The sequence below is a fragment of the Erithacus rubecula genome, assembly GCF_903797595.1.
Source record: "Erithacus rubecula genome assembly, chromosome: 3".
Taxonomy (NCBI): domain Eukaryota; kingdom Metazoa; phylum Chordata; class Aves; order Passeriformes; family Muscicapidae; genus Erithacus; species Erithacus rubecula.
The window spans coordinates 13,544,520-13,562,747 of NC_136689.1; the positions used below are offsets into that span (position 1 = coordinate 13,544,520).

Consider the following 18,228-nt stretch of genomic DNA (forward strand, 5'->3'; position numbering starts at 1 on the left):
AATATATCTTGCTTTTTGAAGCACTTTGGAAAATAATACAAAATGAATACTGAAAGCTTCTCTCTGACAGGTATTATCTTTCTGGTTTTACTGGAAGTTCTGAAAGTCAAATGACACAATGTGGGCACTGTACAGTGATGTATATACAGATATAATTATTGACTTGCCCAAAGTCACAAGAGGAGCCAGCACAGTGGCTGGTATGAGACACGGGGTTTCCTGGCTCTGGATCCTGTAATCTGAACAAATGCTTCTTTCAAAATCAGACCATGCCTGATTTTCATTACCAGCTTCAATTTGTAAACTCTCCAAAAGTGTATTTTACATGAGTTTCTCTTGCACGTGCTGTACTTAATTAGTAAGAACATTTCTTAAACCTGTGTCACTTTTACAAAAAGTTCATTTAAAAAATTGGTTTTCTAAAATGGCAGTATTTTGCTGTTGATCAAGACAAGAAAAACGTATACACCAGTCTCCCTACCAGATAATTAAATTCAAATTAAAAGTTTGCACAGGTCTCAAGGCAGCCATACACCAGTGTTGCACATAAGAATCTGTGTACTTTTAAAAAAGACCCCTTTTCTCTGTCAGATACAAACTTCTAGAAAACTACAGCAGGTTCTCACAGAAAAAAATAAGTTTTTGGAAAGAGATGCAGTTCCATTAAAAATCTCTTACTAGATATGAATCTCTTAAATTACTTGAGATGTAACTGAGCCTTATGAGTTGACAGCTATGTGCTGTTGGCCTCTGCTCCAAATTAATGCAGCTACTCTAAGGAACAAACAGGAAAGTTGGACAGTATGTGTAAGAAATGGGAGAATCTCCCATAAAAGGAGAGGGGTCTGCATCCATGGAAAACAACAGGAAATTGGTCCCCTCTACGTGAGGAAGGAGCAGGAAGCTGAATCACCTTCTTTGGACTGGAACATTGCAAGGTTTCAGCTGGGCTAGGAAGGAGTGTGTCTGCAGGATCCTCAACATGAAAGCACAGCACAATCATGTGCTTCTGGTGGAAGTCTCATTGTTCATCTAATTTGACTGCCAGCCTCAGGGGATGCAGGGAAAATCTTGGAGCCTGCTATACAGATTTTTAAATAGACTTCAGTCTCAATATGCAAGGAGAAAGAAATTCTGAGAACTTGTTGAAAAGGATTTGAAAACAGGAGATTAACAAAGCAAAGTTTGCACAATACACCTTAAATATCTTGAGCCCAAGGTCAGCAAAATAATACATGTTTTTATTGTAAGTCCATATAGGATTTTTACATGGCCTAATTGAAATCCAAATCTTTAATTTGAGCCTGAGATTCTCTAGCTTTCTGCATTATCCTATGAGTGTACAAGAAACAAAACTGCTCTAGTGGGGCATTGGGGGATTCTTCCAGGACACAGAAGTTGTTGGGTGACAAAGACCAGTGTTTGTCATTCCTGCATGTAGATCTGGCATTAGGAACAACTTTTTTAGTATCATTGAACACCTTACATCCTCATTTTCCCTCCCCAAGGAAAGCAAACCTGTCTGCAAAAATAGTGTTAGGAGATTAATGAAATAGTTTCCCATGCAAGTCTTTTGTATCAGCCCCCACAACCAACCCTGGTTAGACCTCAAGTCATAACTACCTGTGAAAAATGCAGACTTAGAAACACCATTTAAGTGAAAGCCTAACAAATATATACTTTTTCTTTCCACACAAAGGTGTTCCAAGGGAATAGCAATCCCACTGATGTTGTTTACAGAGCTTTTGCCAAACCAGTTCTAACACGGTTTGTGCGAATCCGACCTGTGTCTTGGGAAAATGGAGTTTCACTGAGGTTTGAAGTGTATGGCTGCAAGATAACAGGTAGGTCTTGGGAAAGAGTATAAAATCAGGGGAATTTATTATGCCTATGCTATGGGATTTATTTTATGAGTAAAATTCATGATCATGGTTTCCACCATAATCTGAATGTAGAAATGTTAAAAAGAGACATTAAAACACCGCAACCCAAACATCTAGTGCTATCTGAATACTTTTATGACATTATATTTTAGTTTTAATTACTTTTATTGCAATCCCTTTGCAACTTCATGCAAAATTCCTGAGATACACAGATATTTTGTAAATTCCCCTTATTTTTCCCTTCTAACCCTCCAGACCCTTATGTCTGCTATTCATAGGTGCTTCTCAACAGGTTTCTCAAGGAACAAACATACATTACTAGGTTTAAAAGGATTGCAAGGTACAAACACTTAGATCTGAAGCCTGTGACAGTGTTTGAAGTCAAGTTCCCAGCCATGATCAGTATTGTAATGTAATTCCTTTATATCACACAGTTACCTGACAGAAATTTTTTAGAAATATCTTTTTTACAGTTTTAGGTTTTCCGTAATTTCTACACAGTGGAAGTGTCTTTATCTGTAAAGTAAAAATACAACTTACAGTTGAAAGAAAATGTTAATGATTTATTAGACTTTAGAAAGCTAATTTTTCTAGCACATTTCTTAGCATTTAATGCAGTTAAAAGGCACTAATTTTTAATAGCTCTATGGATATTTTTTTTCTCTTAAGGTGTTTCTTTAGTCTTGAAAATGTTTCTTATAACTGGTTTCCATACAGCAGGAAAATAAGATTAGTGATTACTTTGTTAGAGAATTCCAAGTCATTCTATGAAGTTTTTTCAGATTAGATGTAGGTAATCAGAGCTACTGTTACATTCTATATTAGAATTCTTCATTCCTTATTAGCAGGTAATTCTAATTTATTTTTATCTAGGATTAGAAAAGAAGCAACTATTTAGCTTCTGTATCACCTGAAAAAGTCTGAGAGATGAAAGAAATGCATTAGGAAAACCTCACATGCAACAATAAATTATCTTTTAATGTATGAAGATTTCCATTTCCAATGCCACCAAAATTAGGCGTCTGCAAACAGATTTTGGCTTGTTTTAGAAGTTTTCTCTGAGGAAATATTCACAAATTCAGATGGCCCTGCACTCTTTGCCTTAGTAAGAAGAATAGAAAACAAGAATAGAATAGGATTTTCTGATCCTTTTGGTTCCCACCAAGCCAAAAATACTTGTGGTATTTTGGTACTTCCTGCTAAAACTAGGATGTGCAAGTTTGAACAAATGAATATTTTATACTAATCCAATGGATTATTTTGAATATAAGAAATAAATAAGTAATTAGTTATGATCATTGAATTGACTGACGTGTCTTGTTGCTGTTTTGGCGCTTGTTCAGAATAACTATTTAATTTATTTGGATTTTCTTTCTCTGCAGATTATCCTTGTTCTGGGATGCTGGGTATGGTGTCTGGTCTTATTCCTGACTCTCAGATTACTGCATCTACTCAAGTGGATAGAAACTGGATTCCAGAAAATGCTCGTCTTATAACGAGCCGTTCAGGTTGGGCACTGCCACCAACTACTCATCCATACACCAATGAATGGCTTCAAATAGACCTTGGTGAGGAAAAAATAGTGAGGGGCATAATTGTCCAAGGAGGCAAGCACCGAGAAAACAAAGTATTCATGAAAAAATTCAAAATTGGCTACAGCAACAATGGATCAGATTGGAAAATGATCATGGATTCCAGCAAGAAAAAGATAAAGGTAAGGGTGAAAACTCTGCACTAAAGAAAAACTGAGTTTAAAAAGAAAGTTTGCATTACATTTGTACACATCTTTGTCTGACCTTGGAAAAGGCACACAGCTGGGGTGAAGCCAAGCAGGAGGATTCCAAGGGCAGCAGCCCTGAAGGAATGCTGTGGGAGCTGTCCCATGCCTGAGGGCAAGAGCTGGCCTTAGGACATTTGCCTCTCTGGCAGCAAGTTTTGCTTATTCAACAGCCAGTTCAGGCTTGGCTCCTGGCAACATTGGTACCTCTGTGGCCCACACAATTTACTGCAAAACCCCATGAAATGGGGTTTAAAAGTCTACTCTAAAAAGCCAAACTCTAAAACTGACAGTAAAGAAATTTGAGACAAATTTATTTGAATTATTTTTATTTTGCTTCTTTTTTGTCAGAGCTATAGAATGAGAATGGTGTTACTCAGCTCAGTGGGCTACCCCCTGTATTTCTCAACTGCCTGTAGATTGCTTTGAGAGTTTCAGAGGTTTTCTGTAATGATCTGATCCAAGTCCCTCCAAAAGAAAGTGATGAAGTTTTTGCCACGTTATCCCATCCCAAGTGAGATGTACTACTGCACTGTCACAAGGGAAGCATCTTGGAAGTTACTTGGGAACACATTTCCAGAGGAAGGCCAAATGAATTGCTGGGTTAGATTCCAAGGAAAAGAAAATTATTATGGTCCAGAAGAGTTTTTAGGAATGTATCTGTTTTGATTTGTCTTTGGATGTATGCATTTCAGGGACTAAACTGCACTTATATTTATACCAAGTCTTCCATCTCATTTTGCTATCACTTCTCACAAAGTGCAGTTTTGCCTCAAAAGGCACAACTCTTTCTCAGTCCTCCTACCCAGGTCATGGAGAATATGAGTAGGCATGCAGCCCTGCTCACAAATTGGTGCAGTAGTACTGAGATGACCAGGGAACCATATACCAAAATGTGCCCTCAAAAGGCAAATCATTGTGCTGCTTGGCAGATGGGAGTCCTGGAAATTGCTCCATATCTCATCTGTGTTAGTTTGAAAATTAGATGTAAAAGCTGTTTTGCTGTATAGACTCATCCATTGGAGGAACCTGTGTTTCCTTAAAGGAAAAGCTGAGTGGGCCCATGGATGTAGCTTTTCCAGGCACATTTGGTAAATATTGGACTTCATTCTCTCCTGTTTTAATCTCACTGAATATGTCTGCATTTTCTCACTTTTCATCATTTGTTTGGGGGATTAAAACTAAACGGATTCAGCCTTTGCAGTCATCTCCTTTCTCTTGTTACCATGAGTTTTGACTTCATCATAAAGTGTGAAGGGAGTGTAAATCAACAATGGGATCTTACCATTTTCTTTCTAAAATAGATGTTGTTTTGACATGTACTTCTACACTGTGGCTCAACGAGGGAAAAAAATAATGCCATATGCTTTCGAGGCAGCGCGCCGTCTGCTGCATGGCTTTCTGTTTTCTAATACAGGCTCTTGCCATCATTGTCAGAAGTTAGCAGTTTGACAAGAAAACTAGTGTGCTAACTAATGCACTGAGCCCATCCTCAGCTTTCATCACCACCAGAAATTAACTTTCAAGATTAATGGAACGGAGAGGGCTGGAATTCAAATCTCTGGTGGCATAATTATAATCCTTCCTGAAAATTCAATATATTTAATAAACTTGATTCCAAAGCACAAGTTCTTCTTTAAAGAGAATAGGATAAATCCCATTATTTTGGAGACTGAGGAATTTAAAATGTTAATGCTGGAATGTAGTGTTTTTAACTGTAAGTAGAGCTGGATGGGACAGGATGCTATAATGAGTCACAGCAGGAACGTGGATTAGAAACAGCCCTGTTATATGAAATGAAACACATCGTTTCACTTGGTTTAAGTCGTGACTTTCAATAAACAAACAACTACATTTTGGAGAAGAAAGAGCAGTGACAGGCTAAACATCACAACAGAATGTGTCCAAAGGGTGAAACATCACCTTGTTTCTTAACATGATCTTGTCATTCATGCCTGCAGCTGCTTTCACAAAGACTACCATAACTCCTTCCTCTTTGGCTGACCCAATTTCAGCTGGTTTTTTGTGTGTTCAAAATGTTTTCCCCTGCAATTTAGCTCAAGCACTCAAAGGAATGAAAATCACAAATCATCAAATAACCATGCAGAACTCCATTTCAAGATCCAATTTGTATTTCTTTTGCATGGGCTTGCTTACTCAAGCTTACTCCATAAAGTCATCTTTCATACTTCTTTGCTCCTTCCATTTTTTATGGGGTGGGATGAGTTGTTTTGCCAGAGTTTTTTGCTGTTGTTTTTACAGTTCCTCTCATCATTTCTGGTACAAGAAAGTTCAGAATATTCTGCCATTTGGAACATCCTTTTAAAATTTTTCTGCAATGTTTATTTTGATTTTAAAATATGTTAATAGGTTTTTTTTTTCTGTTCACCATCTTAGCTCCTCTTTTGTTTAACTACTATTTATTATACCTTATCTTTGTAGTGGAGTAAAGCAATTTGTGACACAGCTTATATAAAGGACAGTCACAAAGTGAAGTTTTGCTGTACACTCCTCTCTCCTCTCCCACAAAGAGTATCAGTATGTGTTTTAAATGAACAGTCAAAATTGAATCACAGGCAGCTCTGCTCTACAAAGGACAATGATTCAATGTAATTCTAGATGCCTATTGAATCCTAATGTCTATGTGTCAGTACTCCATAGTGATGTCTTTTATAAATCAGTTTTCATTATTATATGTTGCTATTAAGACTACTATTAAAAAAGGGAGCAAGGATTCCTCAGATACATGTGTCTGTCTATTTTTTACACATAAAATGGCATTCATTCTTTTTCATATAGTAGGTAGCTTTTCTGATCATTTGCACTATATTGTTATTCAAATATAATAATATGTAATTCCATGTCAATTAGATCTGACAGGCCCTCTACACATGAATTTGTGACAACTGTCTTCCAAGCACTGGCAGCACACTGGGTCAGCCACTGCCCCTTGAAGCCACCTTGGAGGTGCAATTCCCCTAGGAAGTAAGAGACAAAGCACAGATGTTGAAATTATTTTTTTAGTTTAGTTGTTCACAGTCTCCCAACACCACTGGCTTTTAGAACTGCACTGAAAATAGAATTGCACTGAAAAGAGGCAGTCAGGTTTACCTAGGATGGTTTTCTGCCTTAGGAATTCAGCCAGCTTTGCCCATGGCCTCTGTTTTCTCTGCCCCAGATGAGTAGAAGGAGTTCATTGCAGGCTGGGTTTTGTTCTCTTCCAAAATAAAGGGCATCTGTTGCTTTCTTCCTAAAGAATGCTTCCAGTTTCACAGCTGTATCTTAGAAGTATCTTATGGTAGCTCTTCTGATCTTAAATTTGAACTGCAGTTCAAAGATGAATTTTTAGAGTTTTTCTATTTCACTAATTCATGGAAAACGTGAAAATACTTTTACTTCATTGTTATATATATTTTCATATTTTTTACTTTAGAGACTTCTATACATTATATTCTGAAGACATTTTTTACTATAAAAAAGGGCAAAAATAACTGCTTTTTCCTATCTTGGGCTATAAAGCTTTCATACCAAGGCCTGTTTCTTTGTTCTGTTGATTCCTTCTAAAGACTGATCATCTTAATGGAGGCACTTGAGGTGTTGCTATAAGTACAAATTATAATGTGTTCTATATGCAAAAGATTACTGAAAAGGAGAAACTGAAGGTATCAAACAAATGCCATTGAGAGTTGTCTTATGTCTGAAGAGCCCAAAGTGCAATTCAGAGAAGAGATTTTTTGTCTGAAATGTACATTTGCTGACCTGCCTTGCCTGTTGGATTATATTGCAGTTTTATCAGGAAGCAGCTTTCTTCTCTTTCTTCTAATTCTTCTTCAATGGCAGGCTCACTGGAAGAACTCTTGCAGCTACTGCTCCTGAAGTTTAATTTATGCCTTTTGAAATAGCTACAACTTGCGAAGCTCTGTCACTGGGGGAAATCAGATTGAAATTTTCTCTTGAATAGTTGGATTATTATTGTAACCACTTAAAAGGTGACAGGATCTTCACCTCAGCCATTTTTTTTTTCCCAGAGAAGTGTTGGAAATGTCACCCAGTTAAGCCTCAGATCAGAGCGTCATTTAAAAACATGTCTCATTAAACACTCAGCTCTTGTTATGACCCTGATGGATTGGTTGCTACTGAGTTTATGAAAAATGAAATGCATTACTTTTCCGAGAAGCTTTAACAATGTATTTTCCATTCTCATTTAGGATAGCAATGCCTGACACTTATTAAGCCGTTATACAATATGGCCTAGCGCTCACCTAATTCAAAGGCTGGAGAATGAAGGAAAAAAGATGAGTGTGGAAAATAGACTTTCCTTTTCCTTTTTCCTTTTTTTTTTTTTTTAACAAGTATCATTTGTCATGCTTTGCAGACTTTTGAAGGCAACACCAACTACGACACGCCTGAGCTGCGGACTTTTGAACCCGTCTCGACGCGATTCGTGCGCGTCTACCCTGAGAGAGCCACGCACGGGGGGCTGGGGCTGCGCATGGAGCTGCTGGGCTGTGAGCTCGAAGGTAATTGCTCTGCTAGAAATGAATGCACTTCATTATTTTCATAAATGCATTCTCTACTTGGGGTGCTGCTGAAGACTGCTGCTCATCGGACTCTCGCTTCCATGGCTGCCATTCGTGCTGTTTCTTGGCCTATTCTGCTCCTCTCTGCAACATCTGAGTGTGCCCAAGGCACAATTATTATTATTATTTTTCCCGTTCCTTTGTTGAATCACAGTGATATTCTCCACATGGTTTTCCATTCCCTTAAGCAGCCTTATGATTATACTTTTGAGAATCATAGAGCTATTAGGAGAGAATAAAGACAGGAACTTAAATTTTATGTTACCATGATACAGCCCTGGAGGAGATGTTTTCCGAGAATCCAGAGCTTTGCACTAAATATAGTAATTATGTCCCTCTATCCTTCAAAGGACCTGAAAGTCACACCACAAGCTATGGTGGGCAAAGATCGCTTGACTGGACAGTGTCTGTGGTGTTACTTTTGGGGGATAAAGGGGGCCCCTTTGTTCTTCACTAAGCTTTAATTTTGTAAGAGTATGTAGGAGATAAAAGACCAGGAAAAGCAAAGTTTAGACATTTGTCCTTGGACTGTGACATGCAGTCCGCTTTGATTTTTGTTATATAAACATAATTATTTAACTTCATAGATAACTACAGATAACACTATGTGAATTTAACAATTTTATCTGGTGGATAATGGTACAGTGGTGAGGCTTACAAACCACACAGCTTAAAAACACACAGAATAACAAACCACATTATTTGGGGCTTCATGTGACACCTCTCATAGAAACAGCTGAACAGGCTCCCGAGATGAATGGAAACAACTGCTCTACCTTCATTTCTTTCTCACCATTTCTCCCCCAAGAGGGAAGTGTGGGAGGCATTTTCTGTGAGAACTGATGAGTTCTGTGTTGTTTTCTTTTAGTTTAGTGATTGAATATGTAGGATTTTACTTGGCCCGGAAAGTGGGAAGGTTGGAAATACTTCTTAGTTCCCGCAGGAAGTCCTCATTTCCTGTGGGAATACTTAGTTCCTGCAGACTATTGTGCTACTTGCTCAGAAAAAAAGAAAACCCAGCACCTGCCTTATGTAAACTCACAACCTGTGGGCAAAGCCCTTCAGCCACAGGGCTCCTGTAGCCCCTCAGCCATCCAGGAGTGAGTATGTGGACCACCTCACAAGAATATATTGCTCAGTGAAATGGGAGAGCCTTTGCTTTTAGGCAAACTTTCTTTTTCCTCTGGGACACATCTTTGCACATTTTTCTTTCTGCTATGGTCTACTCTTGATGTATGCTCACCTGTAGGTCACCCGTGGACAGGTGAGGTCAATTCCCATCTGCCTGTCAGAGAAGCACAATAATGCTTGATGTTGTATAATTGCATCTTAAGGAGGGAGTTGAATGAAGTCACTTGAGATTTACTGAGCAAGAAAAGAATTGAGATGAGAAAAGAAACATGAAGGTTGGCACAGAGAGGAGGAAAAATCAGCTCTCCAGCAGTAACGAGCAAGGGCAAGTTTTGTGTGCTTGAAGCATCCCAAGAGGGCATATATGAAATGATGGCAGAGATGTAGGCAAGCTTGAGGCTATACAGGGACACAAAGATCAAGATAAGAAACTTGACTGGATGTAGAAAGCTAGAGGGATCCCCCAGAGGGGTTTTTATAGCAATGTGGGTAGCAAATGTTCTGCATAATTCATAATAGGTGCAGAACTGTTTCTTTAACTAGGGATAGATTGAACCTGTAAAGCATAGGTCAAGGTCCTAATGAGGAATGTTTTATCCCATAATATAGCTGCTTCAAAAACTACCACCTCTGCTGACATATGTGATTTTCTGTGGCCAGCAGACACTGAGGGCAGTAGAAAGGAATAGAAGAATCTGCAAAAGACATACATTATTCCATAGCCTATAATGAGTGAAAAAGATTGCTAATGAAAATAACAGTAAGTGAGAAGAGACAAAAGCCTGGATCACATTCCAGGAGTTCTTATCTTAAGCCAGGGAACTATACGTGCGGCATGAAACATAAACTTAAACGTAACACCAAGTCTCTGTGTTCTGGTTTTCCAGATGTGATGTGCTTTGCAGATACTGGGCTATGTGTTTTCTGGCATCTTGCACAAATCTGAAGCTTTTAACTGCAATAAAAAACTTCAGACTTTTACTGGTTAGGCAGCAGCTACCGGAAAGTCATCACCAGTGAGAAGCAGGCAGGTGGCCGGGAGGGATGACTGACATCACTGATGTCTTATTTATTTATAACTTCAACAAAAAACAAAAGAAGCGCCTTCCATGTGTCCTTATTGAGCACAAAGTGATTTCACATCACACTGCCTTCCTGCTGCTGTTACCAAAAACCTGCTCAAATATTTCCTCTCTTACATGTGCTCTGCAGAGAGGTTTCTTCAGCAGCAATTTGGGTGCTAGAGAATTACCACCTTGAGCATGTGCCACTCCGGCCCCTCTGCACTTTAGAGGGAAATAAGATTATGGGGGTCTCTACCCCACACACTACCCTCCAGGACTCTCATTCTGCCTTGCCAGGCTTTCATTATTCCTTGATAGGAACAACAAACACCCATCAGCCGGTGAATAAACAGTCTGGGGCTTTGCTGCCCAGCTCTGCTCAGCCCCTGAGCTCAGATACACCTCAGTGCAGGAGGCAGAACAGGTACCCCCCATTCCAAAGAAGTACTAAGCCACCTGCGAAGTAGAGTTGCTTCAATCCTCAGACACAACATATGGTGACCATCAGGATGTTGCTTCCAGCTGCATGCTGGTTCTCCAGCCCGTGTTTTAACTCAGCAATGGGTTTTGTTTCAGCTCCGACCGCTGTCCCCACCGTTTCCGAAGGCAAGCCCGTGGATGAGTGTGATGACGACCAGGCAAACTGTCACAGTGGCACAGGTGATGACTACCAACTGACAGGTGCAGAAACCATCCTCATTCCATTGCAGCTTCATTGTAGCTCATATCCATCACCAGCTTAATGTTTGCACTGATTTAACCACTCAGTATAAATGGACATTAGTATGCAGTTTGTATCGTTAGTGCTGTCAAAACATGGGCATCTGCCTTTTACATATGACAATACTTTTGATTGTTTTCTCAACTATGTAATTTTTGAAGAAAATAATAGTGACTGAATGGAAGAGAGGGCAATTTTTTGAGCGATAATTGTGTCTAATCAAATATTCTAATCAAACTTTCTCTTACTAACAAGAAAAGCTGGATAATATTCTTGAGATTTATTGTCTGAGATTGAAGAACTTGAAATATTGCTTGGTTTACATATAGGCTTCCTGCCTAAAACTTAGTATAGGACTCAAATCTCATCCCCAAACCTTTCCCAGACAGAAACAAAACAGATTTGTTTCATCAAAGCATGCTGCCACATACTCACACCACCAAAAATATTTCCATGAGCTTCCCTGTCTACACTGCATTACAGCCACAGAGGGGCTGATGTTCTCCAAGCTGCCATCACCAGCAGAAAAATAGGAGGGGGAGGTGTAACATAGACTGCAAGTGGAACAGAGAAAGCTTGATAGGTTTCATATCCTCACATTACTTCTTCACAGAATTATTAGTCCTTCTAAGACAGCTGACGCTGCACCTCTATGTTTTTGATCTCTTCATGGAGGTCACTTGTTCCACAAATCTCCGTGTCTGCTTGATTAGATCTATACATCTGCAGTAATTGAGGTTGTTTTTAGATGCAGCGACACAAGTTATTTCATCATTGCTCCCTGATGTGCTCATCTAATAAATGTTTATTGCTTCTTATATCCATGACATAAAGTAGCATTAAAATCTGGCAATAGCTGTCCAAGAGGACATTGGGTGAGCTTAGGTAAGAGACTGGCTTTCCGGAATGAGCCAAGTCGAACATCAGGCAGCAGATACAAATGAAAGTGAAATTTCAATATCAAACCTTTCTGAGCTTTGCCAATGTCTCCTGTAATAGCATGTTGCAAATCATAAATTGAAAAAACAATTCTTGAGTGGAAAAGGCAGTGCACGGTCACTGTCACTGCTTTTCAAATCCGTGTCCCAGATGAGCCTTACTCATTTTGAAAACAGCCATGAAGGGAGTCTGATAAAATAGTCTGTATTGTGTTAAGGTAGTTCAGAAAGCTTTCAGTGTTTCTTAACAATATAATTTATTTATTTATTATTCAGAAAAGAAAGAGGCAGGTCAGGAAACATTAGGGCTTCCTGCAGAGCCCTACATTGTCTTGCAAACGTAGGGACATATTGTACATAGAGGAGGCTCTGTCAGGGAAAGCAGACAGATCTATGCAAGCACCTTCCATGTTCATGTCTCTGCACTTCAAGAAGCCTGGGACTTCATCCCACATGTCCCTCAGGGAATGTTTATTGAGCAGAAGAAAAACCTTCTGGCAGCTTCTGCAGGTTGTGCTTAGGGGGCAATTTATAATCTCTAAGACAAGGGAACAGCCACTATCCTTCCTGAGCACGTCATCTTCCTGAGCATCCCTCTTCTAGGGAACTGAATGTTTTCGGTATTAATATTGAAAATTACTGCATTGCCCTCCTACAAAAGTGCAGACACTTACATACAATTTATTATTACAACACCAGAAACCCTAGGCAGTGCATGCCCAGTTGTTCTGAACATTGGAGAAGCGTTGCATTGTACGTATGGCGTTACTTACAACAGTAAAATGCACAGAACTGATTTTACCAATACATTAATTACAGACACTCTTTTCTTCCTCCAAAATGCCTAGAAGGCAAGTGTGTAATTCCTGTGGCCCGTTAAGGATGGCAGGGCAGTGCAGAGGGGTTCCATGAGTGCCTCCCCTCTCTCACCATTCCCAGAGCAGCGTGGTGCGCTCTCATGGGCACGGCAGCAGAGTCACTTCCCTGACAGCACTTGCACATATGTGAGTGCCACAGTGAGCCTCCCTTGCAATTAACTGTAATTGTGCTGTAGGCCAAATTCCTTCCTGCTCTATTTGGACCCCATACAGAGCTGCTCTATTTGCGTGGTTTATAGCATTTCCCATCAGATCGTTCTCACAAACATAAAGCTGATACAGCTTGGGCATTCATTCTCCTTGGAAGTCATCATAGCCATCCTTTCTATAATGCTTTAAGCACTTGCTTGCTGGAGAAAAGAAAAGAGGAGTCATTGACTGGTAATCAGCACCCCACCGTGCATTTATAATTGTACTAATTTCCTTTTTGTTTCCTTATGAATATGAGGCTTTAAAAAGTCAAGTATTTTAAAAATATCAATTAGTAAGCCTAGGAGAGGGCCATGACCCCACTCACCTCTTGTTTATCTGCATTAAGAAGAGGACAAAGAGGAAGTCCTTAATTTTTCTTTCACTTTGAGACAGAATTGAAGCCTACCTTAGACTAGATCCTAAAGTCTGGCAATTCCCACGCACCTCTCCTGTGAGCTGGTCTCACAACACAGCTATGCAACAACATACAGGGAAGCCCCAGTTTTGTCTCACATCCCTGATATGAGAAACAACAGGTCATGGGTAAATTGACAAAATAGTGACTCTTAGGAGGTGCCATAAAGACCAACTGCTCACTTCCCATATGATGTGGAGCAAATCAGTGTCTATAAACCAAGGACAGTGACAGGGACATGTTGAGGATGATTTAGGTGGTGTTTGTAAGGACTCCAAAGGTACACAGCTTTATTTAATTAAGAGTCCTTGTGTTCTTTTTTGATAAAGGAAACCAGACTTTTAATGTCATATTTTCATGCTTAAGCTTGCATACTCAGTTACCTGCATGTCTAATAAGGACAGTAATATTTCAGGTTTATATATAGGCTATTCCTAATAACTGCTGTGTCCTTTGTTGTGTCACATGTATCATGATATGCATAATTTCTTTTCCAGGTGGGACTACAGTGCTGAATACAGAAAAACCAACAGTAATCGACAATACATTACAACCAGGTAAAAAAAAAATCTTATTAAAACCACAATAAATTCCATACCCAAATTTCATGCCAGAGACAAAATAATGAATTGCAGCACTTCCTGACTTACCATTCCTTAAAGTCTCTGAAGTAAAGAAGCATCTGGTCTCTTAGCTCTGTACAGTAAATATTTTATTCCTTTCATCCACATGTAGATACAGCAGAGAACAAGATTTCCTTCTGCATCAGCAAATGCCAAGTGCTGACAAAATTAAACTAACTTAATCACACAGTGCACTGTTTAAATGTGGCATGTCAATGACACAAAGTATGTTTGCAAACTCCAGGAAAACAACAACAGCCACACAGGCCCACTCACTATTTATATCCATGGTTTTACAAAACTAAGACAACTAATATTTGCCAGTTTTTTTCCACCAGGGAGCTGGCAGTTTTACAATATTGTTTTCTAGCAAGTTTTCTTGAAATGGGGTTACATAAACTGCTACCAAGAACTTGAAAAGGGAAAACCAAGTTGTCACTGGCAGCAGGTCCTTGTTACTTAATACAATATCTAGCAGCTTTTAAATTCCTTAGTTTGCTGCTTCCTCAGCTTTCATGCCATTTTTTTAATATCCTGTACAGTTTACTGGGAGTGGGGGAGAGGAAGGATTTGGGCAGAAAACCCAAACTCCAAAAACTATAAGCAACAGTTAAAAATCCTTTGCACCAATAATTGTGGAGTGGTAAAGAGGTCAGTTTTCAGTTACTCCCATTTCCTCCATGAAAGCACAGTCAGAGCCAGTCTTGCAAGTGATTTATTAACAGGGTGGGTAAGTGTTTATCATTGTTTCCTCAACCATGTGACACAATCCACTCTTGCTTCAAGTGAAAGAATAATGCAAAAAATTTCCTAAAGGACACTGTTGGTGTTGATCTGATTAAGAGATAGAGCTGATTTAGCTCAGATGTTGTTCCTGCTCTCTGCATTCAGATATTGCAGAGGCCAATGCTTTTACTCTCCTCAAAATTTGTCTCCAGGGTCACCCAGTTGGCTAAGTCAGCATACACTATTTTTACCTCTGCCCTGCTTTATGAGCAGAGGCAGATCATGGAGCCCCAGTGCAATGAGAAACACAACAGTGAGTCAGTCACAGCCAGTCCCCCCTCTCGGGACACCTCTCCACCCTCCTCCTCACAGCCAGTGCTGCTGAAGGGCTGGACTGCTGCTGGCCTCAGTTCTGCAAAAGGGCTGGGGATGCAGAGGAAGAAAAGATTCTGTGCAGTGGATTTAGAACAAAGCATTTTAATTTTTGTGTCTGAATTTTTCTGTTAGGTTTCAATTTTGATGAGATTAAGGATTTTTTTACAGTTTTTTAAACTATCTTCTTGCATTTAAACAAAATGCAGATTTGGAAAGTGCAGTTTCACTCCCTCCTGGGCAGTGCCAGCTGCTTTGCAGGTTGTGTTTAATCCCCTTGGCTTGGGCGGGGCTCTCCAGTAACAGATTGACTCTTACTACCAGAGATTAAGACATTCTCATTTTCTCTCCTTGCTTCCCTCCTGCACCACCTTTGCTTGCTCCGTGATGTGCCAAGTTTTTTCTCTATTAAAAGAGTTTCTGAGGCTCTGTTCAGAGCATGCCAATGCTGCTTCCCTGCATTGTGCTGGTAGGAACCGTTTCCTTCCGGGGAATAAGGGACGAGTTCACATCCCAAACTCCAGCTCCCACATGGCAGCACATTACACAGATCATAGATAGAGATCAGCCAGACGCTAATAAATAAGAATAAGGTTTCCAGAATTTCCAGTTTAAGACATAAAGTTTTCCAGCTGTCTCATAATCCCTCACTGAAAACCAGCCAAAAACTCCCAGAATGGGGCAGACAGAGTTTTCCCTCAGCATTAGGGAAGCCCTTCCTGGCATGGAGGTGGTAAAACATTTCCTTCTGCTGAAGGACATGGCTGGACCCCGGTGCCAGTGAAGCACAGGGAGCAGGGCTGTGCAGTGAGTGTGAGTCTGCTCTGTCAGCCACAAATAACGCAGTTTAAACTGCCCTTGAAGTTCCAGGGCTGCCTGGGGGCCCCTGGCCCTCTGCTGCCTTAGGATAAGTGCACTCTTTCTCAAGCTGAGCAAGGTAGGAATTTAACACATCAAAGACTGAGCCTTCAGCTTTGGCCTTAATTCCCTTTAAGGCCTGGTTTACCTTAAGATGTTAATGCAGCATGAGGTAAAGGATGAGCTCCAAACCAAGGGGCTGTTCCAGATCAGTTGCAATTTGCAGGCTCCAGGGGTGACCCTGCATGGTGCCACTGGTGGCCACAGCAGCTTTTGCCAGTGGCTGGGCAGAGACTGGCCAGCCCTCAGCAGCAGCACCTGCCATGGCACAGGTACACTGCAATAGGTGCCAGCAGCACGTACTGCTGCCCCACTGCCTGCATTCCAGCCTGCAAATATCCCTAATCTTGTTATCCCAGACTAACGTGCTTGTGTGTGTGAAAGCCTGAGATTATCCTATTCCAACCAGCTTTCATACACTATGGAAACAGTTAAGAGCAAATAGCTGGAAAGCCTCCATGTGTAAACAAGCTGTTCCATCGAGGAGTCTTTTACAGTTTGTTTCAAGGGGACTGAATTGAAAGAAAATTTAAAAAGAATCATTATTTAAAACTGCTAAAAATCCTTAAAGGTTTGGGTTTTTGGTTTTTTTTAAGAGAGGATCTGCTTTCCTCCTCAGACTTTAAAAGATGCCTTTTACAAATCCATCTGTCAAGGTAAATACCTCAGTCCTCAGCCCTAAGACTTTCTAACATCTAGTCTTCTTGAGCACATCTTTTTCAATTCTAAAGAACTATTTGAAATGCTTGTCTCTTAGCTATTTACATACAGAGCAAGCTGTTTATTTACATTACGTGCTCTCAGTGTGTAATTTGAGTCCATACAGCTGATTTTTCTAAGTACCATGATTTTCATACATGTAATAGATATTTCAGAAAAGTATAACTAAAAAAACCTCAAATTAAAATCTCTGCTAAGAAATAATTTAAAGGTAGAATATATCTGATTCTCATTTATGCTGGAGCAACTTTTTATCAGTAAAGGGATATTAAGGCTGTTAAATTACCATTTACTACCATTTAAGGTTATCCTGTGATGCCAGCATAAATGGTATAAAAAGGTGAAATGCAAATATGAATCAGACCAAATATACTACTTTGAAGTGGTCCAGATTATGTTTGTAATTTCCTATTTTAATGTTGATTTACTCTTTGGCAAGAGCATCTCAGAGAGCACTTTCATATCATCTTTAATGCCATCATGCTTCTTCTTGCCTCTTGTTGGAGGAGTTATAAAAATATGCCAAAGTCTGTGGGCCACAAAAGATTAATGGACTCACAAGAAACTCACTCAACTAGATTTTCAAATTACTTTCTTGTTCATGTGCAGTAATGGTCCCAGCTGTGAGCAAGATGTGGTCAAAAAGTACAGCTGTTGGTTATTCTTTGAGAGGATAAATCTGTTTTAATTCAGTATCACGTACCCTACATTTTGAAAAAGGCATATGGGATTTCGTCACACCTCCTTCTCAGATTCTCATCTGAACTGCTGCTATTTGATTACATAATAGCTGGTTTTCTTTGTCCTCTCAATACACACAAACCCAGAGATCAATCACCTATTGGCAGTAGAATTATCCTAGCATGGGAATGGGCCAGCACTGCAGAGGGAGCCCAACAATTGATACTCGTCCCTAGTTTCCTTCCTTCCACCAGAGCTGCCAAGCTATAGTTCAAGGACAAAGAAGAGGACAGATTGCCTGTAGCTTGCTGTGAGCTACTGTATCAGCCCCCTGGGACCCTTAATAGAAGGGCTGAACTAGTCTGTCTTTTCTGGGCAGATCCATTGTCCATACTGAGCCATAATGAGCCTATCCTGATGCTACAAGTGTCCATTATTAATTGGCTAGCAGGCCTATTTTTCCCTTTTTTATGTGTCCCTGGGAGAAGCACTGTAAGAGACATAAGAATAGGCAATAAGAAATGGCATATTTAAGAAGCTCATAAAATAAGAGCACTCTGAAATGCCTTGCCTTTGACCTTCAATCCCATTGCTATGATTGTTTAAGGA

General features: G+C 39.9%; 1 protein-coding gene across 4 annotated transcripts in view; it reads left to right on the top strand.

Annotated features, from left to right (window-relative positions):
- Positions 1-18,228, top strand: part of NRP1 (neuropilin 1) — a 114,201-nt gene that overhangs the window by 81,702 nt on the left and 14,271 nt on the right. For 2 of the 4 annotated variants that reach the window (XM_079300252.1, XM_079300253.1), the window contains exons 9-13: positions 1,700-1,844; positions 3,266-3,597; positions 8,036-8,180; positions 11,012-11,116; positions 14,077-14,136. In XM_079300252.1, the coding sequence (XP_079156378.1) occupies positions 1,700-1,844; positions 3,266-3,597; positions 8,036-8,180; positions 11,012-11,116; positions 14,077-14,136 (787 nt within the window). The remainder of the gene's footprint in view (positions 1-1,699; positions 1,845-3,265; positions 3,598-8,035; positions 8,181-11,011; positions 11,117-14,076; positions 14,137-18,228) is intronic. The other 2 variants (XM_079300254.1, XM_079300255.1) reach the window with 1 other exon arrangement.